Here is a 26,601-nt window from a genome sequence, read left to right as displayed (position 1 = left end):
CTTCGCGGCTAATGATTTCTCATTACAAGGTATAAATCTCGGTGGTCGATCGTGCAAGAATGCTTCATCTCGGAATCGATCAGTATTTTTGCCAAAGTTCACGAGATACATATAAATATAACACATGTGACATATCTATAATTTTGCAATAGCCTCACGTAATATCGGATGAAATCTATATCAATGAGTTAGATAATGTCGTTATTCACCTTTTGCTCGTGTTGATGAATGTTGCGTCCGGAATAAGGAAAGTGTCAAAGTATAAAGACAATAACAGGTCGAGAGCAAACTTTAAAAAAGCCCCCATCTCTTTTTCTTTCTTTTGCTCTGTTCCTCGCTCTTCCTTCTTCGTTAATTATATTTATTTCAATTATGACCATCATAAAGCCGACGCGGACTATAATAAGGTAGCGGATTAATATCGGTTACCTGCCACTTTCGAACTAATAAAAGCAATATTATTAGCTGAATGACATGTTTGTTCATTCGTGTTGCGATATAATGTCTCTTTCGATCGCGAGATTTTGTCGTCTTTCCCGCGATGTCTCCCTCATAGATTTTATCAATATTGAGGCACAAAGCTTGGAAAATCTGAGAATCTACACTAAGGGAAAAATTATTTTAAATCAAGTAAATTTGTTTTTTTGAAACTTTTGCTTCGAAAATGGAAGGAATTATTTATTTCATTTAAGCAAAGGCATTTAATTTTATTTAAATATGCATATTATATTGACACATTATTTTTTATTTATACATTTTTTATATTTAAATATTATTTTCATAAAATATATACACTATAATTTATTAAATTAAATATATTGTTTTTTAAAACAAAAAATACAAGATTTTTTAAAGTAAAACATGCATTTTAATAAGTATTTTGTAAAATTAAAATATAAAAATAGTTGATTAAAAATTATATTTTTTTAAGCATATAAAATTTTTAATATATATAAATAAATATTTAAGCAAATGGACGTTTTGAATACAAGTAAATACGTGATTAGCATCTATCGAATAAATAGCTTTCTCGAATTAAATAAAATTTTTTTATTTCAAGATAGTTTTTCTCTCAGTGTATAATTAAAGTTGCAGTATAAAAGGCTTGAGAACTTATAATTGAACAGTATATCCTCTTTATTTACATTTGTCTGATTCTTTACATCGATACGGAGAATAGAAAATCGTGTGCTTTTTAAGTCTCTAGATGCATCTTCGTCAATAAAGTGCCCGGTAATAACAAGAAATGGTTTCCAGTATCGGTACTATTACCATCTCCGGATTGTTCATTATCATCCTGCTGCGAGTAGATTCGAACGAAGCGATACGTGCACGGCCTCATTTGCGGTCCGACTGCCGTGGATCGCGCGCATTAATATCCGCTAATTTCCAGACGATATATTCCCTTGAATGGTGCGCGTAAAAACGGCACGACGTTCGTGCGAGCGCGGCGGGTTAAATAATTGAATGCGCGCTCGTTAACGGCGATTAAAGTTTTATCGGCGTCCGTGAATAAACCGATATGTGCGTATCGCGAGCGATACTTTTTTTCGCGATTTCCGAACGGCATCTCGTCATCGAGCTGGCAAATTATCGCCCGTTGCGCTGGTGGGGCGCGTTACATGCGCGCGCGCGCGTCATTTTTAATTTAATTCGAAAATTTTTATGGTCAACACAAAGAGGGAGGAGTTCGGAGCTAGTGGAGCTTTTGGCTCGACCAACCGCGCCAATAAACTACCCATAATTACAAAGTTCCATAGAAAATTGCGTCCATTCGAATCCCTTAAATGGACGCGCGCCCATTGTCTACACGCGCGCACAGGGGGGCCTGAAGCGCAAGTTTTTTAAGGGAGCCAAAATCCTAGTTCCCTCCCCCCCGGCCGCGTCGGGGCTCTCCGGCCAGTGCGAGCTTTGATTTATGAGTTTTCGGTTTCGTAGTAAAAAATACGAATTAGTTTTCGAGATGATGATCGCGCGGGAGATAATGGGCCCGATTAAGAATCCGTGCTGGGCCGAGGCGAAACGGAGAGAAAGGGCGGGTGGAGGAAAAAAGAAAGGGAAGCGCGCGGGAGAATCGACGTTCGAAACAGACGGAAAGGCAGAGAGGACGGGAAAGGGGGCAGGAGGGCGAAGAAGAGGTGGACTGCCTTGAGGGCAAGGAGGGTTGTGCTCGCCCTCTTTCTCTTTGTTTTTCGAAACTCGGGTCACCCTTTTCGAGCGTTGTCGATCAGCGATCGACCTGTCCGACTTCGCGAATAAACTCACGATGAGCGATTCTCTTAAACGTGAATTACGTTCCAGCGCGAGAAACAAAAATCGTCGATCGGTTTCTTGGTCGGAACGCAGGTAACCAGGTCGATCAATTTTCTGCAGACTTCTCGAAGAGAGCCGGGATCTCTCGGATTATTTTTATTGGTACGGCCGCCATGGCCGTAACTCGTGAAACAAGATTCGCGCTCGACGTGAACCGCTCAAGTTTTTTTGGCGCACGGGAACGGTCGGGAGAAAATTGATTTTTTTTTCTACCTCGTCGATGGGAGAGTATCACGCGTGTTGGCAAACCGCGACTTGCGCGCGTATCGCGAATAGAAACGTCATATTTGCGCATAATAGCCGACTATTAACGTCGTGACGCCATTTTAGTCGGGGACCAGCCATTTTGAATTCATTTCCACCAATCGAGTTGGCTATTTTTTTCTTTTATTTTTTCCCCCTTTTCTTCCTCCTCCACTGCTTTCTTCTTTTCTTCTCTTTTCCTCCTTCTTTTCCTTCTTCCTTCTTTCACGTGTTCAAGAATGTTGCTGCCGCTGTACATATTCGCACATATACATACGTTACGTACATACTACGCGCTTGTAAATACGAACCATGTTCACGCAGACACACACACCAATAGTGCTACTGGCTGCTGTAAATGCTTCAGAAGGATATGGCGACGGAGGAGGAGGAGGAGAAGAAGGAAAAGGACGCGGAGAAGAAGGATGAGAAGGCGGAGGACCCTCGGGAAGTGGTGGTAGCAGCAGCGGTCTTGAAGGGGGGGACCACCACCTCGTGGTATAACGTAAGCGAGCACACGCTGTCCATCGTAATGCCGTAACATTTATTTTGCCCTTTCCCGCGCCATCCAACGTCGGAATATTTTAAACGCGAGCGCGGGCGATGCCTTGCGAACCGTATAATTTGGCCGCGTTTAAAACTGTAAATTAACACGACTACCTGCACCGCCGCGCGATGCGATCCGATCCGATGTGATACCGGCCACGTATATAATACGGCGCAACATTTTGTACATTCACTATACTATCGATCCAAGATATGTAGCTATATACATATAAATTACGAACGACTGGAACGGCTGGAATGAAAGAGCGACATCGAGGAATTGTTCGAAAAAGTGAAATGAACTTGACCGATCGATCGATCGAATCACCGCTGTCAGAATCGGTCCTTGTCTCCTCCGAATTGATTTTTCCATTTTAATTTCCGGAATTCAACGTTGCCAGTACCGGTGATTTCTCTCTCACGCTATTATTCTTGCGAACTTTTTTGGCGAATGTCTTGATTTTCCTTGGAAGCATTCCAGCTAAAATTATGTGATGCACATTTAACTATCGACTGAATTTTATTATGTATTTAATTATTTCATTATGTATTTAAAATGTACGATACATTTTTGTATTTTCTGTATTTTGATAACAATTCGTTTGTCTCGTTTGATGAAACTGTACGCGACTTGGAGGTAAGTCGCAGCAAGGGTTGGAGCCCTACCAACGATGGAAAAGAGGATGTGGGTGGTGAGTGGGGGAGGTAGGGTGGAAGGTTGATATTACTAGCTGACTGTACGGAATGGGGCGTGGAGAGAGCGCGTTGCAGAGAGCAAGTGCATGGAGGAGGCAATAATCTGGTTATAACTTGAGAGATTAGGTCCGGATTCGATTACCGGCGAGGTATCAAACCGTTAAACAGTCTCCGTGCTAATCAAAACCGAACCTCATTATGAAGGAACCCGGACCTGGCGCTCACCTATCTACATCTTATCCCATCTACCTATGCGCGATTCGTACGCGAGGGAAGTCGCGCTTAAAAGTGTCTCCACGCTTGCAACGTTTCGATCCTTGAATTGCAAGGAAGCTGATTCCAAGTTTCGGTTCGAGGCAACATTTTTTATATTCTTACAGAATGTAATTGTCGATTTATTCGACATTGTAAGATTGTTTTTCTCTTGTATGCAAATAGGGATACATAAGATTTCTGAAAATAGAAAGTTGAGAAATATAGCTTTATCGTTATCTTCTATCTTTCAACAATTTTAGTATGCTTTTCGAAATTTCGTCAGGTGAAGATTACTTTACCTCGGAATATTCCCAGATTCCACGATGTCTAATAGACAAGTAGCTTGGCCGACATGCCACGGATATTTCGGAGTCATAATCGGCCATTGCTCGGCAACTTTGCCGTTCCCTGCATGGCCTTAGTTGCTTCCAAATTTGCGTCACCTGTCGAGAACCTTATGTTGACCGTATATAAGAAAATTGGGCACAATGAGATAATCTAGATAAATAATTAAAACTAAAAAAAATAACAATAAGAATATATTGCACTTTATGCATATTTTTTCTTTTTTGTAAATTCACGATTTATTTTTTTCAACATTTGAAAACTTTTATAGAGGAACACTAATAATCAAATAGATAATATTTGCAAAACAAACTTTTGGCGTCAAACGTAATCCTCTTCCCTGCTCTCGTTTCTTAGCCCTCTTCTCCTTTCCTTCTCTGTTTCTCCGGTCGGTGAATTTTTGCGAAACACGACGATTACACGCGAGAGAATATTTTCATAGATTACCCGACCCTATGGAAATTCGCTTCTTCGCGCCACAGGCGCCGGTATATGGATGGAAGCGACGTGTCGGGTTGTGCCTCGACAAGGGACAGGGTCCGGTTATTCGGTGGCGGGACGATTTTCTAATTATTGCCCCGTCCTCCGGAGCCCCTTCGGGGCTTGTTGCCAGCGAGCCGCGTGTGCGTGTACACGTAAATCCGTGATCCGTAGGTATGCTCGGTCCAATGACTCGATCTCGCGCATACGCGTCGCTTATGAGCCCCCGTCTCCTCCCCTTCAAATAAAACAGCGCGCGATAAGAAAATACATATTCACATGTTACGTTGATTATTATGGATTATGCTGTAATGAAAGTATAAATACGTTCTCGCGAAAAATTCGTTAAAAATATATGTTTACCGTTTTATTACGTGATCGACTGTGAAATCAATAATAGTTGTCCATGCTCGAATTTGAATGAAACAAGAGTTTGATTATACACAATAAAAAATTGTGCGTTCATATGTTAAAATTTTCTTGTGTTTTGATTAGTACTTCAATGTAAAATATGTTATTATTTTTATAACGTTTTCATGTGTTACATTTATGTCAATTTTATAACTTAACACTTGTATATGTCTCTTAGAAATGGAATATTATTTGGAATATTTTTAACATAATCATTTTACAATCAACATGTCTCAAAGTCAGTTTAACATTCTAAGAAAAGTTAAAGTTAATCTTCAAATAATCTTGAACTTTGACGTACAAAAATAATCAAATTTACTAAAATCAAATGTTTCTATTACAAATAATTTAAGTTAAAATAATTACTATTATATGTTAATGTCCTCAACATTTTTTACGAGTTATTGTAATTATTTTTTCATGTAATTTTTAATTAATTTGTATGTTATTTTTACATTACACTTAAAGTCAAGATAACAAAAATAAATAAAATATTGTGTCGATTATTGAACATTTTTAGTTTGTCAATAAGTAACATACGACGAATGAGTTATTTTAACTTAAAATGTAGAGTGGACTTTCTGGGACATGTGAAAAATATTATAATTAACATTTTATTTTTTACTGTGTATCCTTTTGTTTACGGAAACTTGCGAATTTGCGTCCATGTTGCCGATACGGTGCAACGACTTGCACTTATGTATACATCGTGCGCCTGTCTGCATCCATTTCTCTCCCACACCGGGGCTGTGTCGCGTTATCTCGCCTCACGATAAGTACATTAACTACTCGTATCTTCTCTAATAGTTTTCAGCCGAGGCCGAGAAAATGTTGTCCCACGCGGCCGATTTTAAAGAGATGTTATACGTATCGCGAATCGCTCTATCCACTTGGCGAGATTAGGTAGATAGATGAAGTATTACTGCATCTATTCTTATCCTCGTCGTCGAACGTAATATCGACTGGATCTTGAAGGCAACGACGTTTCACGTTAGTATTTTATACACCTGGCCTAGGTCGGTGCTTTACAACGTCGACAACGAGCGACAACAACAACGTCGGCTGGTATCGCTGCATCAGAAACGGCTGATAACACATCGGAATTCTTCGACGACGAGAGTTACGCGTAAAATTCACTGTCGCGGAAAACGAGCGTGCGCGCACCTTTGGCAATTTTTCTTTAATTACGGCCTCATGCGCGGCGATAATGCTGCTACATAGCGATTGCAATCTACGAAAATGGTTAGTGTGTACCTCTATGGTGCAGAGGCACACACGCGCACACGTGCATATGCGAGAAATTGGCCATGGTCGAAGTTTGTGCGGAAATTAAGTGCGAGAACTCGCACGATGCGAGACTATCCGGTGGCATGTCAGAGTCTAATGCGATTACAGCCGAAATCAGATCCCGCAGTTAGCCAATTAGGAGAAAGTGGATAACCCATTAAAACAGTCGCATGTTCCTTTTCCGTTTTCTCGCAAACATAATTACCCCAACGATGCGCAGCAACCTGATAGCCATTAAATTAGCATTCAATATTCCTCGACCCTCCTTGTCTCTAGACCGAGAGGTTACATTTTTGCGCACTATATGTCCTTGATGAAAAAAAATGGTGGTTCTTCAATATCTCTGAAAAGAGAAAACCATTTTCTCATTTCGATTATTTTTTTTTTATTTTGTTCCAAAGATATTATATCCTATTCACATTTATTTTGCAAGAGACACATGATATGGTATATTACATATAATTCATTATATTAATATAAGTTAAAATGAATGTTGTTTGGTCGGTGATTTATATCTTACTTTTGCAAAATGGAAGAGATTCGAAGCGCGGCTTTCGCTGATGCGCAGAGAGTTTGCGAAGCGGAGTTCCCCGTAAAATCGCGTCGAAAAGCCATAAATTCTGACAAAGTTGCCCGAGGTCGTCGTATATACATATATACTTTTATATACTATCCACGGGGCCCGTCGACGCCATAAAAATTAGATCGGGCATATGGTAACCGTGGAGGTGGCGAAACCCCATTACCCCGGCCTCCTCCTCCTCTTCCGATCAAAGCCAGAATAATCGAAAGCCTTTGGCACCTGCCACCTTGCGCTACCCGGTTATACGCTTTGACAGAATGCCGCGTTTATTTCACGCCGGTTGCTACCAATTTCTAATGGACTAACGCGTACACGAAGGCCGGCGTCGATCGAAAGTTTTTCGTATCTTTTATATATTATAATAAGCATATATCACATCTTGAGCATTGCTCTTTCTTCTTTTCTTCTTGATTAATATTTTGTATTAATTAACAAATCATTGTGCTAATATATTTATTTATTTATTTATTTATTTATATTGTGACTATTTATCGGGCAACTTTATGTACGATGCGAGACTATACCACTTTCAAAACGGAAACGATACGGCTCCGGAAGGTGTCCGTCTACAAGGAAAGGCTCTCCTTCAAAGTGCGCCACATTAGGGGGGTTGTAAAACTCACCGGGGTGCGCAGAATAACTCGGCGCTTAAGGGTGAACAAAGAGAGACAACCCTTTTTCACAAACAGGGATGGATTTAAGCAACGCAATCGTTCGAATCTTTCTAAAATTAATTACAAACCATCTTTTTTATTTCAAGTATGTAACACGATAAGCGAGAAATATAATTTTTTTTAAAAGGGTGAAAGCAAGGTTTGCAAAAATATTCATCGAAATAATTCTTGTTTCGTGCAATATAATTTAAAAAAAATTGCCGTTCCAAGAGGAATTATCTTCCAGCAGCTCGATGAGTTTCCTGCGAGAAAATCCGCTCCTGCGTTAACCGTCAACGGTAACGCGACGCATTGTACGACGCGGCAGATATAATGCCGTAACACGCAGCGGACTGTGATGAGGGGTGGACACGCGAAACCGATCCCTTCTGGGAACTAATTTTCACCGCGTAACGTTGCTTACTTAACCGGTCGGACAACAGGCACGGCGGCTAGGTAGGTAGGGTACGTAACGTAAAAAGCGGCCGTCATCGTCGTGTCGTCGGCATTGTCCTCTCCCGTCGTCGTCAAGTAGCCGGTAGAGTATTTTGTCGCGCGCCCTTGTCGCGCGGCTAATTAATTAATGCTCGATAATTAGCGATTATCCCGGTTTGCGGCCGGCGTTATCGCGACTTTTCCCGCGCGACTGTCGTGCGTTTATAATCATAACCCGCGTCGGTGTGGGCTCTAATAAAACGAGTCACGTCACCAGCTGTATATCATCGCTCCCACGTTCGCTCGCTCGCGAAATTCATGGCGTTAATACGCGCGTCGTACGTTTCCTCGTCCAATAATCCGTACCCTGAGCGAGCGACCGATTGGCGCGGAGAGATATGCCATCTAATTTCTAATAACAACGCGTCCCTATGATGACGAGGTCGTAGTCGGAACGCGGCACTGCGTAACGAGAACGTAAGTCCGATGTGTGCGTGCCGGATATGCGCCAGGGAACCCGGAGAGAGAATGTCCGGCACAGAGCAACGACGATCCGATGGCATCGCCGTTGTTGTTGTTGTTGTTGTCGTTTCTCCGCCCGTTTCCCGCCTGTCTACCTGCGCCTGACTGTCCCCGAATCCCTCGCGGGCGGAGAAGGCTCGGGAGCCAGGGGGCGAGGGGGCCAGGGGGCGGGAGGAATTGGCGGCGAGGCCAAAATCGACGACAGGAGGGCACGGAAAGGGGAGACCGCATCGCCGCGTCGACAACGCGGGCAGCATCCAACGACAACATCGTCCGCAGCCGATCATCGGCCGCAGCGGCCGATGCTGCCCGCGCGCGTGCACAACGCATAACGTCAACAACAATAGATAATGCTCTAACGTGGAGCACAACGACGAAGCCAGCATCGCATCGCTCACACATTCGCGCAGTAAACGCGCGCGTTACACTACGTGTCTATCCGTTGGAGCCAAACACGACCTCCTCTCTCTGAAACCCTTCCCGCCTGCATCCCCGATTCCTCTCTCTCTCTCTCTCTCTCTCTCTGTTTCTCTTTCCCTCTCTCTCCCTCTGCCCCCCGCATCGGCTCTTCTCTCTTCTTCCCACCGCCATCATCAGTGCCCCTTCGCGTGAGGCCGCTTGAACGATCGAGTCCAATGAGATTCCATTGTCTCGAGTAATTAATATTGATTACAATAGGTTATACCTGCTCGGCCGCGTCGAGCCTCCCTCTTGCTCTGTCCCCTCCGGCTCCGCGGCTCTCTCCGTCCCCCCGCGCTCCTTCCAACCCGCTTTGCGTCGTCCAACGCGACTAGCGGCGCGACGGCTTACCTAGATGCTCATATTCGATGCGTATCCGCGCCCGTAATATTAGGATTTCATGGGGCGGCTCTGATCGCAATTATCGTCACCCTGCCGCGCCGGCTGTGCCCCGCAGCCGCCTGGTCTAGTAGTTCTTCGCTCGATATTCCCGGCTAAAGCGTCGTTGATCGACGTGGCGGCGAACGCGGCGATCATCGATTTTATCATCGCGCCAGTAACCATCCGTGAGAATCTCTCAAATTGGAAAGAGAGAGAGAAACCCGAAGATCTCTCTACCGGGGGGGGGGGGGGAGAGATTAAAATATTAATGAAAACGATTATACGCCCATAACACACGTGAGACTTGAAGCAAGTGTATTTGTAATTATCGCGAAACCGGATCGGCTATATAATAATATATTAGCCGGACTCGCGATTATACCGAGTGGACCTCTGCGATTGAGACGCAAAGAAGCGCGCTCCGTCAACCACCTGAGAAAATGGAGGAATATTATTTCGCCCGATTGACTTTGCTCGCGAATCGTCGCGTATCATTAAAATCTTTAGCGGTATTAATTAACGACGTTAATAACTGTTTGCGCGCGTTATTGCGGTGAGAGAGATTCTGGGAAAAAGGAGCCATCCGGTCGCGATGATTTATGGATATCGCACAATGGGACACACGATACTACCCTTATGGCGAAGCCGATCCGCGCGGGCGGACTGTCATTGAATATTACGTGCCTCTTTATTGCAAGTGCCTACCTCCCGGTTCGTAGTACCATGTGCCACCTGTACCACCCGCATCGTGAAACAAAAGACTGCACCGCCAAAGATCCGTTTCGATGGAATATTGAGTGACGCCAAACGGAATTTTGACACTGGAGATCGCTTCCGTTCGTTTGAATTCAAGCATCCCTATCGGAAACGCGAGTAAAGTTAAACCTGAAAGTAGAAATCTGAATGTCTCGAGCAATAAGTAATACAGTTCTCGCTGTCGAGTCAGCGGAGCTTCGTGCCATTCAAATTCTTGGTGGACGAGACTCGAGGTGTAGGCGCGACGTAGGCCGCGTACGTCAGAAAGATTAATTAATTCGCCAAGTGCTCGTTCTCGCCAGCGGCCAGGGGACGAGATAAGCGATTCGACGGTTCGCATGACGGAGGCGGCGACTGTGCCATAACTCGCTCGAGACTCGCCCGCGATATCGCACACGCGGCTACCGCCGACACGACGCACAACCGCGTCGCGTTTAGCATATAGAGTGCAACAATTAAGTGGCGGAGGGGGAGGAGGGGGGAGAGAGAGAGGGACGGAGTTTCCTAGGGCGATTTATGCCGCGGCTGTTTCGCATTTCATTCGACTTTACTCTTATTGTCGTCGCCTTAATAATCAGCATCGCGGCCAGATTAATGCACACGGTAATTGCAGCTCGGGGCATTCCGCCTCCCTACTCGTGACTAATGGCGACCTCCTTCGCGGACTCCGCGTCTGGAATGACGGACTGACGGAGGACGTGAAGTCTCTCCGAGATTTTTTTCCACCTCGCTGACGCGATCCGTGAGATCGCCTCGGTTTCCAGGAGCGATCATCAGCAATCCGTTCGTTTGACGGCTGACAAAAACATTTATTTTTTTCCACGGCAAGAAAATAATAGAGTTGCCTAGTTAGCGGAGAAGTTTAATTAAAAAACTGCGTGTCCTCCAGCGCGATGCGGCGATTGCGGAGCACGTTGCCTTCGGCGTGTTATTTTTTATGCTAGGGTATCGTATAAATACCGACTCTGCTACTCATAAGCTAGAGAGGGTCATGATTTTACCATGACTCCGTCAGATAGGGTTATCGAGAGTATCGCCGCTGACTTAACCCGCAACCGGCTCGTGTTATCGCGAATCCCACCTATTTGCTCGCATGCGCTAATCACTCGCCATATATCTGCCATTCAGGCCGAGTTATTTTACAAATCGCTTCCTGGTCCCGAGAATTTCGCAGGGAATGCCTTTTATCGCGCGATGAAAAATTTAATTCAAATGTAATTAAAATGTACGCGAGAGAAATATAATTTCTCCTCTAAAATAAATCACCTAAATATCGATAGTTACGTTTTAAATCATCGATATCGGTGGCATCAACAGCGTCGTGAAACTTATTATTTAGAGCGAAATGCGGGCGTACATTTACCAGTAACTTTATCTCGTAACGCGGTCCATTTTCGAGGCAGCACTTTACAATATGCATTTTTGCCGTATTGTACGCTCTACGAGGCAGATCGTTCCGGTCTCCGAACAGTTGAGATTCCGGCGGCGCAGGTATACACGCTCCGAAATGACTTGACAAATAGGATCGTCGACCTGAGACGCGGAGGCGCATCCCGGCGAAAATGACGTTTCGTACCATACCGGCGAAACACAAAGGTTCCGATAATGGAAGTGGAGGAGACAATGGGCCGCCATCGTCGGCGAAATATCAATTAAAATTGGGCCGACACGCGTTGTCCGTTCTTTATGTCTCTCATCGAGAAGCTTGAGGAATAGCGTTCCGAAAAGGGAAATCGAAATCGCGGCTACCGTTCGTGGGACGGCTACCGTCTTACGTCCATTTAACGTCATTAAATTGATTCCTTTCAATTCTCGTGGGATTTTTCAAAACTCATGGGAAGTATTTTTCCTCTAAGATTCTTTTCTCTCTCCTCGTACAGTCTAGATATTTTAGATTGCTTCCGTTACGGTTAAGTATCGCGAACAGCCAGAATGTTAATCGTTAAGAAAGGAGGTCGAGGACTATTATACGCGGGAAAATAAGCACCGATGGGAGCGGCTCCTCCCATGTCGCTTGAAGACGAGTAATGACATTACTCGCAACTAACTGGATAAAGTGCAAAGTGTACGCGTAAGAGACCGAGTCTCGACGAGAGCCGTAAGCCGAGAGCGCATTGCGAGGAGGAAATACCGTTAATGTTAGGAACCGCGCTACTAGGAAGGCACTACGTCGGTAGCGATGGCGCTGCGGGAGGGAAAAAAGATATGTACAAGGGTTGGCCCTTTTCCTTTCCCGCGCGAGCCTCTAATGGCCCGGCGGGTCTTAAGGGCGATTTAAAAGGCTCTTAATGACATCTACTAGGCTGGCGCGACGCGGTTCTAATTTCATCCCAGTGGAAACTGAAGAAACAAGTGAATTAAGCAGCCCGCTTAATGACAGATCGGGTTCGCGGAGGCGAGACGCTTCTGACCTTCCGTGTGTAACGATATTCCAGCAATTTATGCGTTCTCGCGGTGCTAATCCATTTTAATAATTCTCCTCCTCCTCTGCCGAAAAATTCGCTCGTCGTCGAGGAACGCGCGGTCTTTTCTTAATCGCTCGAAACTCTCCTGAAATTGATTTCGAGTGAAAAGTAGACGCCTTTTATTCCAACAAAATATTTTAGACTCGAATAAAATAGCTAAAATAAAATAAATTCAATGATTGAATTTTCATTCGCGATGCAAAAGCGTTCTTGAAATTTATTTTCATCTCTCGCTGGCAAAGTATGGGAATCTTCGTTACAAATTAAAAGAACGTTCGTTCCGACAGTCGGTGCACGATCGAATCTCCGGGAGGTAAACGATCGGTAGGTGGAGAGGTTAAGGCGGATCGAGGATGAAAAGTTTAAGAGGAAGCGACGAGGAGAGGAGAGAAAGAGGAAGAAAGTCTCGAGAAAAAGGGCGGGGGAGGAAGGGTGGAGAGGGGGACGAAGAGTAATCTACATAGGCCGAGTCACCGGTGGAACCTTTACGCCCGACAAAGGCCAGTTCTCCCCCTTCATTTTTGTCTCATTTGAATATCTTCATTAATATCCTACCGGCCACAATCACCCGCCGCACCACCAGGCAAACCGCATGCATTACTCGACTTCTTGCCACCATTTAATCGATCCTCGCACGTAGATTGCGGCCAAAGGGGCGACTTGTCACTCGTCACATTGTCATCCCCGCGATCGACTAAATGAGATTTCGAAAAGCGCTTCTCTCGAGGTAATGAAACTCGCAAGCGAAACATATCGCGGGCCTTCTCGACGAGATGAATTCGTACTCGCACGATTCTCAGGCCGCTTTAATGGCGATGCTATTATCCACGTGCGCTCGTTTGCGCGGGGAGAGATCGTGCCGCTTATAATCGTTACGGTTCGCGTTTGAAGGGCAGCTTTTCGACTGCCGAGGCCGTTGTTCTTCATCCTGTCCCGAGTGTCGCGGGTCAAACCGGCCACGGATCGGACGATCTATCAAGTCCGGAACGATACCGAGTAATTATTCGGCTCTTAATGACTCTTACGCGCGGCCCGTAACGAGTTCGAACGTGCGCCGAGCAATGTATTATAAACGCGCCCCTTTCACAATGCAAATTCCGCGGCGATTCATTAGGTGGAGCTTTCGCTTAGGTGGAATTATCGCTCGTTCGTTGCTCCAGGACGCTGCAAGTCGTAAGGGTATTGTTCGCAATTTTTTCGCGTATTCTTCGATTCCGTATGTTCCGTCAATTTACGATCGGCGCGCAAAATTAATCTTATGTTCGCATCCGACGAGAGTAGTCGGCGTCGAATATCGATGGAGGGAACGCGAACCCGCGTAATTTGGACCACCTATACTCCCGACTAATCATAATAGCGTTTGGTTTTGGAGGGAGAGGACTTTTTGCGTTCCGAGAGCATCTCATTCACGAGATCGCCACCGAGAGTACGGGTATCTACGGGCTCGAGTACGTAGATGCGAACAACGTGTCTTTGCACGAGTGTGCGTACATGAGTTATATACATGTATATTCGTACATTGGAACATAGTGATCGGGCCGTTCGAAAGCGAACGAAAACCGAAAGAAGATAGCGTAGAAAAAGAACGGCGGAGGCAAGAGAAATAGAGGAGAGAGAAAGAGACAGGGAGAGTACCCGGGGCCGAAGAAGCCAGCCAGTCGGTCGGACTCTGGCCACATAATAATCGCCCGGCACCATTAAACTAAACCGGCGAATAATATTATATTAAGCTGTAGTCGAAGCCGAGAGGGTGGAATAGTGGATCGACTCCGGGGAGGTAGAGAGAAGGGGGATCGGGGGGGAGACAGAGGAGAGTGATCGAAGCTTCGGAGGAGGACGGCCGGGGCATCGGCGCTTCTCAGAACTAAGTAGATTCGAATTTCGATACGGATGATCGGGCTGAATACAAATTACTCATATATGCCCCCTCGTCCCGAGTAATCACACGGTGGCTGCTCCACCGCGGTCCAAAAGAAAAATGCTCCTCGCCGGACGCCTCTTTTATTTTCTTTTTGCCCCCTGCCCCCGGTCTCCTTTTCCACGGTCGTCCTCTTCACCCGGTCCATCCCCGTCTCGTCTTTCTTCTCTATCGTCACTTCCTCCCGCTCTTTTTACCCTTCCTCTCCTTCTCCTCTTCCTGCCTTTCCCCCCGCGAATGCACTGACCGAAAATTTCTAAGATAGATTGCATCTCGAATAATCGCAGTGGCTGTGTCATTTAATTTCGCCCGCGATCAATGTCCTTAAATATTCTTTATAGTTCCTTCGAATTGCGGCTGTTCAAAGTAGTTTTTATAAAGATAATCAACAGATGCATAGATTTGTTTAATAATCGAGCGCTATAATCAAGTTTTTTCTTCCCCTCATCGTTTATAAGTTTATGCCTGATATAAATGTCTATACTTTTGCTTAATCATTAATCATCGGTTTCTCTCCGGCCGAATCGTTGGTACCATTGAAGGAGCATCAGTCGGCGAACGCGAGGATGGCCCGAGCGCGCAGCTTTGCGCTTTTAATATGACGTTTTGAGAGCCGACTCAAGCGCGCGCTCAAGGGAACCGGAGAGTCCTGCCCCCAAAACTCCGGGGAATCCAATCATGATTATTATTCCGGGCGAATCGATTGCAGCTCTCGATAGGATTGGCCCGGTTCTCCCCGGTCCTCGACTCGCGATACCCGGTTCTATAATGCCGATACCGGCGCCGCGGCAGCAGGGGCCCCGACTCTCGCTTCGCGGTGCAACACACGTGTGCGGCTACGACGACGGGGTTGGTAACGTTCTCTCTCGCTCGCAGCATAAATAATTAATAGTAGTCGGAGAGCCGCGAAGTGAAGTCGGCCGGTGTTTTGCGGTTCCGAGGCTCCGCCCAGGCCGACTACGGGGCTCCTCCTTGTACCACCGGGTAAAACTCGATCGAAGAAGAGATCGTCAAACGGAACCAACAAAGATGATGTCCGCGAGGAACCATCCGCAAGGAATCGCGCGGCTGTTCGTTTTCCCCAAGAACTTGCCATTATCCTATCGCGTGCGATACGTCAGCCTCGAAGCGTCATTTTATTTCTGCCACGATGAAGGATGCCGGCAAACGTCACTTGTACGTGACTAGTTTATCGAGGCGAAATTGTCGCTATAATCATGTAATTAAATAACAACTTTAGTGAAAGATTATATATTATATTGTTGTTCGACTCGAAAAGATATTGAATTTTTTGCTGATTTATCGCAATTTTTTATTATTTGATAATTAGCGAATATTATAAAATATTTTTTACTCCATTTTGAAATTTTTGCAACTCTGAGGAAGAAATGTTAATACGCGACATGTTCGAAATAATGATCTCTCAATGGAAACAATTTTCCATTCTCTTTTCCTTTCTTCGTATATTCGTAATTTCAATACAACTTTGACTTATCTTGAAGACATCTTTAGGAGCTATCATGATCCGCGGAGACGTTTATGTAAAGCGGAATAAGTGCGATGTCTACGATGCTGCTGGTTTGATAATCGTAGCACGAATAAAGCGGAGATCCAACAATCTCTATCCTGGTCGGGAGAGGATCCTTACGAAACCTCGTAGGATCGGTGTCGAGAGAAAAATAGGACGAGGTGCAGGGAGCTGAGCTGGCGATAAGGAGTCGTAAAAAATAATGACCGGAAAATTAATCGAATTCGACATCGGCCCGTCGCTTCGACTTGTGCCGCATCGTGAACTTTTGCCGCGGCAATTCGAATGTAAAGCCCATTACATACGATATCGCTGCTGGGAGCAAGCGAGATTTGATCCTCGCGATCGTGGGACGAAATATGTGAATAAAGAATATCGAGAAAAACTTTGAAAATATAACAAATAATCTTATTAATTTGATATTGCAATATCGCTTAATTTTTCGATGGTGTCTTTGAGTGGAAGAAATAATTTATCGCTCTCGCGTTCCTTGGAGGAAAGGATGCGCACGTAAGATTAGATCCTCTGTTTTTAGACGATTATTCATACGATTCTGCGCAGAGCGACGACGTAACTTTTTCCGGGCTGGCGAGCGTCAGATGGGGCACGATCGGAGGCGAGGCATTATTTCCCTTTCTCCGAGGGGGTATTATCATTATCGGACGAAAGGGCGCGGAAGGAGCGAAAGGCGGCGGAGGATGACGTTCCCGTAAGAAAGGGTCGAGTTTACACAAGAGTTACCGGCGATTCGACGAGCGGAGAGAGGCGCTTACCGAATCACTTAAATGATTAAGGAAAAGGGTTGTGTTTAGACAGCGTCTCGGATCTCGGGCCATTTCATTCTTCGACGCTCGGTTCTGCGTCGCGACTCCTCCACCCACGCTGCCGACGTCTTAGGGTAATCCGTTTTGTCAACGACTCCCGACCCTCGCTTGCCTCATTACCTTTCTTTTTATTCGTTTTCGCGCAATCCTACCGACACGCTCTTCAACGCCTCGTCTTAAAACGCACGAACGTCGTTTGACGTTGCGATGCTGAAAATTTGAAAATCGCTTCTAATGCATTTTAATTGCTGCCCAGGTGAATTCTTTCCTCGGGAGATGCGTTAAAAAATGATAACGGTATAGACAAAACAGTGTCAAGTATAGCATTGTTTTCTCGGGTCGCTCCGCTCGGGGAAACATATTGATCGATGCTGTTGTTTCTCGCAGCCAGAGCGAACAATAATGTGAGAAAAATAAGAGGATGAAGCGAAGAAGAAGAAGAGGGAAAAGAGGAAGGAGATGAAGATCCATCCGTCTCTCGAGCCGGAGGCCTCCGAGCTCTTTTCTCTCTTACCTGTACCAATATACATTGCCTCGGCAATGTCCGCATTCTGCGATATTTGCAGTCTTCGAAGAGCATAGCTTCTCTCCGAGTAAACATCGTGAGAGATAAGGCGCACACCCAGGCGCAGCACCTTGATTTAACCAACATTGCAGCACATCGAACGGCAAAAGGAGAGGCAAGGGGGCACTCGCGAAAAAATCTGAGAAAATTTTAGTTTCAAAAAGCTTTTTCTTGAAAGCTCGCAAGAGTTCTTTTTAATCGCTTTTTCTGTAAATGTCGAAGAAAGAAAAATTGTTCGCGTACTACTCCATTTTCGTAATACTCGTTCTCGCGAACGGGATTTCAATTAAAGTCACTCTAGCAATACATCCGGAAGCTCCGAAAAATCCCAGGATATCGAAAGGGAGAGTGGGGAGTGAAGGGAGGGTGAAGGGTGAAGGAGGACGTGTAGTGTCAGTAGTTATGGCTATCGAGAGTCAGACCCTGGCCTGAGCGAACGACGGACATTAAACCTATTAAGACGGCAGAACCGCGGCGTCAAGAGATGACAGTGATAAACTCAGCCCTCTGACACGGAGGTCCCTCTCTCTGGAGAATACCTTCGCGAGGAATTAGCGTCTCTCTCTTCCTTCGCTCGGACGTCGTCTCGCTCGCGCGTCGGGGATTTCTCGGGAGGCTTACATCGAGAAAAAGCTAGAAGGATGCCCTCCTCGGTCGGTCGTAGGCGACCTCGATGAGAACCAAGGCGAGCCCGTAGAAACGGCCGGAGCCAGGAGGGCAAGCAAAGATAGCTGGCCTCTCGTATATATCGTTACAGTTTATTATAATATAATTATGTATCCCCCTCCCACCCTTGTAGAAAAAGGATACGTTCGATCGGCGGGGCGGATAGCTTCGCTCCCTGGCTGAAATGGCTGAGCAAATACGAAGTCACGAAGTCGTTCGGGATCATCTGATCGGGTGCGGGGACGGGTTCACCAATTCCTACCTCACGAGGAGTCACGTTCCTTGCTTGCACGAGGTCGGGAGTCACCCCGTTGTTCTTTTCCCGTATGTGCCTGCACACGATCACGAGGCTCGTGACAAGAGCCTTACGGCGCCATCAGTGTACAATGCATCGATGCGATCTTACCTCGAGTAATGGTCGTACTTTTAGGGATCTTTCGAAGAAAATCGTCGATCGCTCACTTTTCCCAGTTATTGTTTTTCGGGAAATATTATGTGAGCGAGATTTAATGATGAACGATTTTTACGTAATTTTCTGACTCCAGATTTGGCGTTTCGAAATCTTTTCAGTATCGCGATGGGACAATATCGGGGTACATTGCCCCCCTTTTCCCTTTAACTATTGGCTGCGGCGCGAAATTTATGCAACCGTCAAAATATGGCTTCACCGCACTACGAAATATATGGTATAATAATTCTCGATATCAGGTGCCTTTAATCACCTTAAATCCACAGTCTGGGCACACCCCGTGTTCACTTAACTTCAGGGTTATCTTAATCTTTCGACAGCTGCCCAGCGCCTACTCAATCGTTTCTGCTCTCCTTCACCCTCGACTCGACCGTAGCACGTAGTGCTCCTTTATCCTTCTACTCCTTTCTTGTCTCGCCTCGTTCTTGCCCCGTGGCCCTGACGTACAAACGCACTTGCGTACAGCGAGAATTTCACGTCTGCGAACGACACAAGGTGTCGACGAGCACGTCGACAACATCGATACATCAGCAACGCGTTCCCTGTTTTGCATAAATTTGTAAATTTCTCTACAAAAGCCATTGTGCGTGGTTGGCAGGTATTTATTTATTAATATTGTGACAAATAATAAAGTAAGATCTCTCTCTTTTTATATTAATACGAGCGATAAAATGCAAAGTTATTGTCCAAATTATTAAATTAATTATTATTTCCAAATTATTATCCAAATTATTATCCAAATTATTAAATTAATTATTAAATTAAATTAATGCAATGTTATTGTCCAAATTATTAAAATAATTTCTAAAGGAAAAATCCGAGAAAAAATATATAAATATAAATTTGCGACTTCGATATTTTACGCACGTGTTCTTCAATCATCGCTAATATTATTAACGATAATTTCGTTTTAAATCATACCCAAGTAATAAAGAGTCTTCCCGCATCAAGACAGTTATGCGATGGAACGGTGATGCGTCTCATATCTAGCTTGTAAACAAACGTATATTACGCCGGAACGTGCTGTCTAACAAAACTTTTACGTTCCATAGGTTACGACCAGCTTCACCTCGTCTTCGGTGCCAACGAGAAAAGAGGAGGTGCTAACGATGCCAGTGGGAAAGATGCGAGATAACTCGACAGGTAACTAGCTGCCAGCCGAAGAGAGACAAAGAGAGTTCGCTCGCTCGCTTCTATCCGCGATTTGATTACTATGGCAGGAAATTGGGATTGTCGGATTCGCGTTGACCAGCTTCGCAACCGATGCGAGGATCCCGATGGACAACGAGATTCAGCCATGAATTCTTCTTCCCCCCGTTCTCCTTCCTCTCCAGCCGCTTTGCATGTCACGCTTCGATGCGTGCTTGCGATATCGAGAGAACGGATCGTAACATCTGTATCATTTGTCAGGACTCGTCAGGCCGATTCGGAAACGCCTTGGAAAGTATCTCGCGTACGATATTCCGATACTTGTCGAGATTTAATTAACTTGGCTTATTTTTAATCTAGACGCGCATTTTCTCGTGGAATTGCGACATCGCACATGAATCGACGGTTTCGACATCCGCAGGAAGACCGTTGTTTCTCGCATTTAAATAGGCGCCGCCGAACCGGAGAGGAATCGACCTAATTGTCGGCGATACTGCACACGCGCGTATTACGCTACCTAAGTATGCACTTTGGATGCGCGGTGGCGGACGTTGGATGTGTGTACCTTATTACGCGGTGGATCTTTTCAACGCGAGTAGATGCAGAGGAAACGATAGTGATTCCAGCTTGTTAAGCTCCTCCTTTAATTGCCCTTGGGTTTTCATCGTCCGTGCGTATACACGCCGCGATATCGTCTTAACGCGTCTCCGGTGTAGGAGCCGGCCATTGAGGACGAACACCTCGACGCGGGAGAAATTTAGCGGAAACGCGGAAAAGATTATTTCCGCATAATCAGCTTTCATATCTCTTTCTCGCTCCTCCTCGAATCTCGTCCTTCAATGCATTTTCTTACATTTCTCTCTTATTTTATATCAATAAAATAAAATGAAATAATTTAATTTATATAAAATGAGTTTCATTTTATTCGTCTGATTATCCCTCGAGCGAGGTATCGTTGAATCGAGCGAAGGGCGCCGATTTCTGTGAAATCTGCCGCGCGCGACTCGGCAGTGCATTATTTTCCAATATTACATCAACGACGGCGGGGAGCGAAGGACGTAGGGCGAGGAGAGAGACTCCATCGGATCACGCACGGTTGAATTTCCTAGTCGGGGGAAACGGGAGAGGTGGGCGAACGCGGGGGCGTACGGGGAAAGGGGGTGGAGGACGGAGGGTCGACGAGCAGGGGGTTAAGCGGACCCGAGGGACACGTCGTCTCGGGCTTCGAAATTCCCTAATCGATCGTGCGCTCTCTCGACTCGAATCGAGATTGAAAGGTTCGCGTGCATTGCTCCAGAAATGAAGGAGCAATTTCAAGCGGCCGCGCCGCTCGCTCGCCCGCAGCCACACGGATAATCTTTTAATTCGCTTCGGGAACGGCACGTTCCGTGGCCGCGAATTTTTCCACAGGCGGTCTAGAGAAAAGAATTATCTGCACGTCGTCGCGCGATCGATCGCGCCGCGCGACCAAAATTGCCGTGCCTCGGCTCCCTCGTTCGTCTCCCTCCGCCGCCTTCCTCTCTCCATCCCTCATTGCGTTCCTCATTTTTAGTATGAAATAAAAAATTATTCCGCAATCTCTCCTCTGGCGCGAGATCGATCTCCCGTTCGATCATATAAATCATAGGCGTACCTTTGTGTCGGGGGAGATCCCTCCCGCCCCCTTCCCTTATTTCATTTCGCCACCGTAGCTCGAATAAAACTGCCCCGCTCTCGGCCCCGCGTCCGCGCTAATAATAACGAGCGATCTCGTCGTTGTTGGCGAAATAATAGTCGGCGAGGTTGCGCTTGACGGAAAACAATAATCCGGCCCAAAAAACAATCGGAGTGGAAAAACGGCCGGCTGGAAAAACGCGTTTATATTTCACCGGTTGCGAGAGTGAATTCCCTTTGTGACTGTAGGATGACAATTTCACGGCATTTAGCCGCGACGGACCGGGGCCCCGTGGCGGATGGACGCGCGAAACAATGCTCGCCGTTCGTTTTTTCCTCTCCGTCTCTCGTGTCCCTCCATCCCATTCGTACTCACCCCCTCCGGCTCTCCCGTCTCTCTCTCTCTCTCTCTCTCTCTCTCTCTCTCTCTCTCTCTCTCTTATCCTCGTATTCCGCCTCGTTCCGCGCTCTCCACGCGCGCCCGATGGTCTCTTTCTCATCGTGCCTCGTACCTCTTTCTGTTTTTAATCGGTAACAAAAGCGTTATTGCGGAAATTAAATGACACGTCGTATGGCAGCGCGCGCGCGGAGGGCGAATTGTCGGCTTAAAAACGTTGGTGCGCGAAAAGCCCGCAGCGATAGCGGCCACGCGAATGGAATTTCAACGTTCCGCCGGTAAGTCACTTTTTGGCTTTGTACCGAGCCCGGACCATGCACGAGCGGTCCCTACCACTCTTTTTTTTTGTGTTTTTTTTTTCACTGTACGCGCGACTCGCGTAGCATTCGAGTGAAAGGCGCATTCTCGCGCGCCCAATGTCGGTAATTAAAAAGAAGAAAAAGCCCGGCAAAATAATATCGCGCAACATTGTTTACGACGGATGAATAAGATTGGAGAACGAATTAAAATTAAGCGCGCGCATTATCTTCGATGAAAATATATATTAGGAAATAAGGCCAATTGCGCGTTCTCTCGAGAAACGAATCATTTATCGTCGTTATTTCACGGCGGTGTGGAGAACAATATCTCGGGGAGATTCTGCGTGTTGTCGACTTCTCACGCTGCCGGTGCGATCCAAGTGGAACGCCCAAGGTTTGAGCTTGCTTGTAATTTCGCGGATGGAAGGACTCGCGCGCGGTGCAGCGATCCGACGCGAAAGTCGAGCCGCTTTAATTGCACATGCAAATCCGCCCGGTGGGGCCAGAGGAGTCGACGCGACGCGAGTACCAATGCGGGGAATCCATCGAGAAACGGGGCCCAATTCTATTGTCCGATCTAGGATCTCCACTTGGGAGCGAAGTAATTGATAGATCCCTTTGGATGGCGAGGAGGAGGGATCGAGGAATGACAGGTTACGGGCCCCGGGGATGCCGGGTTCGCACGACCCTACTTCGCTGCCGTGTTATTAGTTAATTCTTACAATTACTCGTCGTCCCTGTGGTTATTCCATTACGGTATAACTCTCTCGTAGATCACCTGGACTCCTTGTCCCTCCCGCGCGGCTCACCCGACACACACGCGCACATATATATATATATACGCGGAAGAAGCGCGATCGGACGACATCGTCCGCCGTTGCCCGCTCGTTTGACACGGGTCGATCGTTGGTCGACGATGCTTAACTCGCTTCCGCGATTCCTGATGACAGATTGTTACGTGCGCGCGGCATCTTTCCTTGTTTGATCGTTATTAATATCGATTACTACCTTGCTTCCAATGCCCGGAAATTTTTAATTATCGACTTTGGATTAAAATGTACCGATAACGTCGCTCGTTTACTTTATAATTTCAATATTAGAGCCTCGAGATTTAAATCGGATGAGATAAATTTGTTTCTCGTTATTCGCGATCGAAGGACGAGTCGTTCCCGCATCACGAGGATTTTGCATCGCATCGGAATCGTAGCGGAGAAAAGCAGCAGCTTCGACGTATAATCCGGCCGACGCCTCCTCACGACGCTGCGCACACGCTAATAAATTGAATACTAACGAGTTGTAGTAACCTTGCATACAGTCTTCAGTCGAGAGAGGAAGATGGAAGAGAGAAAGAGAGGCGATGGTGTTGCAATTGGGAACGGTAAAGTATAGGCGTGCACATCGAGTCGCATGAAAAATCCGGCAAATGTGTATTATTATCTATAGCGCCTACTCTGAATATCTTGCGATAAATGGAATTAATTTCTGAAATGGAGGAAAATAATTAGGCATCGAGGAAGGAAACGCACAAAGTAAATGTAGCATGGATTTTTATCTAGCCCACAAAATCAGTAGCGGATCGTGAGACTCGTCCGCCGTCTTAATTGTAGTGTAATGCTCGTTGTGCGTTAATGGTGCGAATGAACCGAGCATTTCAATTACCAGGAGATGAAAGGAAGCAGAGCTATAGATCTAGGCCTCTTCTCTCATTCGAGAAAGACTCTCGTGACTTACGTTAATCTACGAACGACGATTAGAGCCCCTTACGAATTACGAGTGGAAATTGCCTGGCGAGAGAATCCCGCGTTCGTGCGATCTTTGCATATTCTCCGATTCGACGAGTTTTCGGTTCACGTCGCGTTCGCATGACGCGCCAATCAGACCCGAGAAGGCTGAGAAAATAATTAGGAAACTAATGAAAAGCGGGCATTAACATTTATTCCCCGTGACGCGCGCGGGTACTTTTCGCGGTAATTAGATGCATTATACCTTTTCACGCACGCGGCTTGCGAGAGAGAACGGATATCGCGCGCCGCGGCCATATGATTGGCAGCAAAATGGGCTGCGGGAATTATCGAGAAGCGAGAGGGATTTGGACTCGTTTCTTTTTTCCTCTCGTTCCTTTCGCGCGTGCAAGATACGCTAAACGACTCGCCGATCGTTTATTACGCGATGTACGACGACGACGTCGTCCTCGACGGCGATCGCGCCGTTTTTTTCCCTCGGTGGCGCCCCGGAGACCTTGACAAGGCGGGCGCCTCTTCTTGCGCCTCTTCTTCTTCTTCATTTGCCGGGTCGTGTTTCGAGCCGAGAGTTACACGCGAGAATGCCTCGCGATTGATGAGTGTGCGGCTTGGTAACGATCGCCGGATGTGGTCGGCGCTTAATCGGGGGCAGAGACGGAAAAATCTCTTCCGTGAGAAACTCACTTCCAGCGGGCGAGTCTCTCCTCGTGTATCGGCCCCGACCTTCCGCTCTTATCTCATTTTTCTCGCCTGTTACGACGGCGAAAGTCGCGGTTACGGTCATTTCGAGACGCGATTACAAAGTCCGTCGATATGATTACCGCTTCTCCGCGCGAGTGTATTCCTCGGATGCTTCACGGCACCCGTTGCGCCTCCCTTCAATTCGCGATTCGATAACGCGCTCTTTGTTACCCCGGGTGAGGGCCCTCGCAACGAGATCTCAACGGTCGATCGGAACGAATCGTCGGAGTGCCGAATTTTCTGGCGTATAATCAGCCGTTTTTCGCGGTGAACCGAGCACTCCTGTAACCGCGGGCATCTTCCCCGGAAGGGCAAAGACGACGGGAAAGAGAAGGAGAAGGAGACAGAGAAGAGAGGAGGACTGGAATCGGGAGAGACATGTGGGGAACAGGGGGATGTGGATCGAGCCGAGGGCTCTTTCGAGTTTTGAATAAATTTGCATTGCCATCCCGCCCTCGTGCCGCATTCCAAACGAGTTAGTTTAGCGAGCGTTCTTCTAGCATAAGACCCGTGCACGCGCATGTGTGCCATTTCTATACGCTTTCGTATCGCGAATGCCGCACCCTGCGCTCCAAGGAACAGGACTCTAAGGAATTTATCTCATCGTAGAGTCGCACTGTTAGTCATGGTACAGCGACGTTACGCTCGCATACAAAATTACGTGGGAAATTTCATAATTATAAGTCACCTTTACTATGTAAAAGTAATTTTTTAAGACACAAACATTTTATTCGTGCATATATCTATTTATAATTATTAAATATATATTTATATATTTACTTAGCATGATAATAGAGGACACACACACACATGTAAACAAAAGTAAGCGTTAAAATTAAAATTGTATTAAAAGTCTCATTAAATTTTAACTTGACAAGGAATTCGGATGAGCAAAGATCGTGAGGAAAGTTTTAGGGGAGGAATATATCGAGAAGCGAAGGAACTTGAGAGTCTCGAGTACGTTGTACGTTTCATTAGATAGGCGAAACGACGTTCCTCGCTCGGTGTCGGATGCATTGATTTTCGTTTACCCGCCTCTCTCCCTCGTCCCGCCGCCATCTCCACCCCTCGGCGGGTCCTTTCTGCCCGTGAACACCCCCCTAAGGGAGGGATGTTTCGTTATTTAAACAGATTAGCGATACGATGGTCCCGGGAGAGCATCTTATGTGTTTCCGATGCGGTCCTTGTTCCAGAAAATTAATCCTTCTTGGAGACATGCCGTCCAAAATTTCTCTCTCAGATATCTCTACAATATTTTATATTTCAGGCACAAAAATTCTAAATAACAAAGTGTAATAATTTTTTCAGAGAAACTGCAAGCAATGGAATTTTCGTTGGAAGCCTAATCAGAGTTTATCATCTTCATTATTAATTAATTTTTATATCGTTTATTATGGATATAAATTATTGTTATAGTTTTGTAGCAAAATACATTTATTTTTAAACGAAAAAGTCTATGATTTCCTTCAAACTTTCGATTCGATAGCTCAAGATAATCGGGATATAAGCAGACACTCGCGAAAAAAATAAATGTGCCGATGAGATGAGAGCTGAATAATTATCCGATACTCAGGTACCGAATTGACGGCGAAAAGTGCTTCCCCCTTGGCCATTTAACGGTTCCGTCAAGGTCTCCGCGGTTTCCTGGGCACGAAGTTTCGGCGAAACTCCGTCAGTATAAGAGGATCGTTCCCGGGCAAGAGAGAATCGGGGCTCTCGGAACCAATTCTCTAATACAAATTCATGAACGTCCTAGCGTTTACCCTCCATTAGAGAGAAGCGCAATCAAAACGGACTCCTCGATGGACGACGGCGGGATC

General features: G+C 46.0%; 1 protein-coding gene and 1 long non-coding RNA gene across 5 annotated transcripts in view; one reads left to right on the top strand and one right to left on the bottom strand.

The window, feature by feature from the left end:
• Window positions 1-26,219, top strand: part of LOC145976176 (uncharacterized) — a 70,110-nt gene extending 43,891 nt beyond the window's left edge. The window contains exons 2-5 of one of the 4 annotated variants that reach the window (XM_083107167.1): window positions 2,881-3,061; window positions 19,853-19,943; window positions 20,021-20,240; window positions 20,310-21,025. In XM_083107167.1, the coding sequence (XP_082963293.1) occupies window positions 2,915-3,061; window positions 19,853-19,943; window positions 20,021-20,240; window position 20,310 (459 nt within the window). In that variant the 5' untranslated portion in view covers window positions 2,881-2,914 and the 3' untranslated portion in view covers window positions 20,311-21,025. Of the gene's footprint in view, window positions 1-2,880; window positions 3,062-19,852; window positions 19,944-20,020; window positions 20,241-20,309; window positions 21,026-26,089 lie in introns of those variants that run through there. The other 3 variants (XM_083107166.1, XM_083107169.1, XM_083107168.1) reach the window with 3 other exon arrangements.
• On the bottom strand, window positions 1,084-5,366 carry LOC145976179 (uncharacterized). Its single transcript, XR_014440203.1, has 4 exons — window positions 5,242-5,366; window positions 4,712-5,116; window positions 4,353-4,496; window positions 1,084-4,251 (listed from the first exon to the last, which is right to left on the bottom strand). It is a non-coding gene; the product is annotated as an uncharacterized LOC145976179 (long non-coding RNA).
• Window positions 26,220-26,601: the final 382 nt, after the last annotated feature.

The sequence above is a fragment of the Camponotus vicinus genome, unplaced genomic scaffold, assembly GCF_025532165.1.
Source record: "Camponotus vicinus isolate PSW18456_S1 unplaced genomic scaffold, iyCamVici1.0 SCAF_8, whole genome shotgun sequence".
In the NCBI taxonomy this organism is placed as follows: domain Eukaryota; kingdom Metazoa; phylum Arthropoda; class Insecta; order Hymenoptera; family Formicidae; genus Camponotus; species Camponotus vicinus.
Note: the sequence above shows the minus strand (reverse complement) of the source record. Positions and strands in the feature narration are given on the sequence as shown.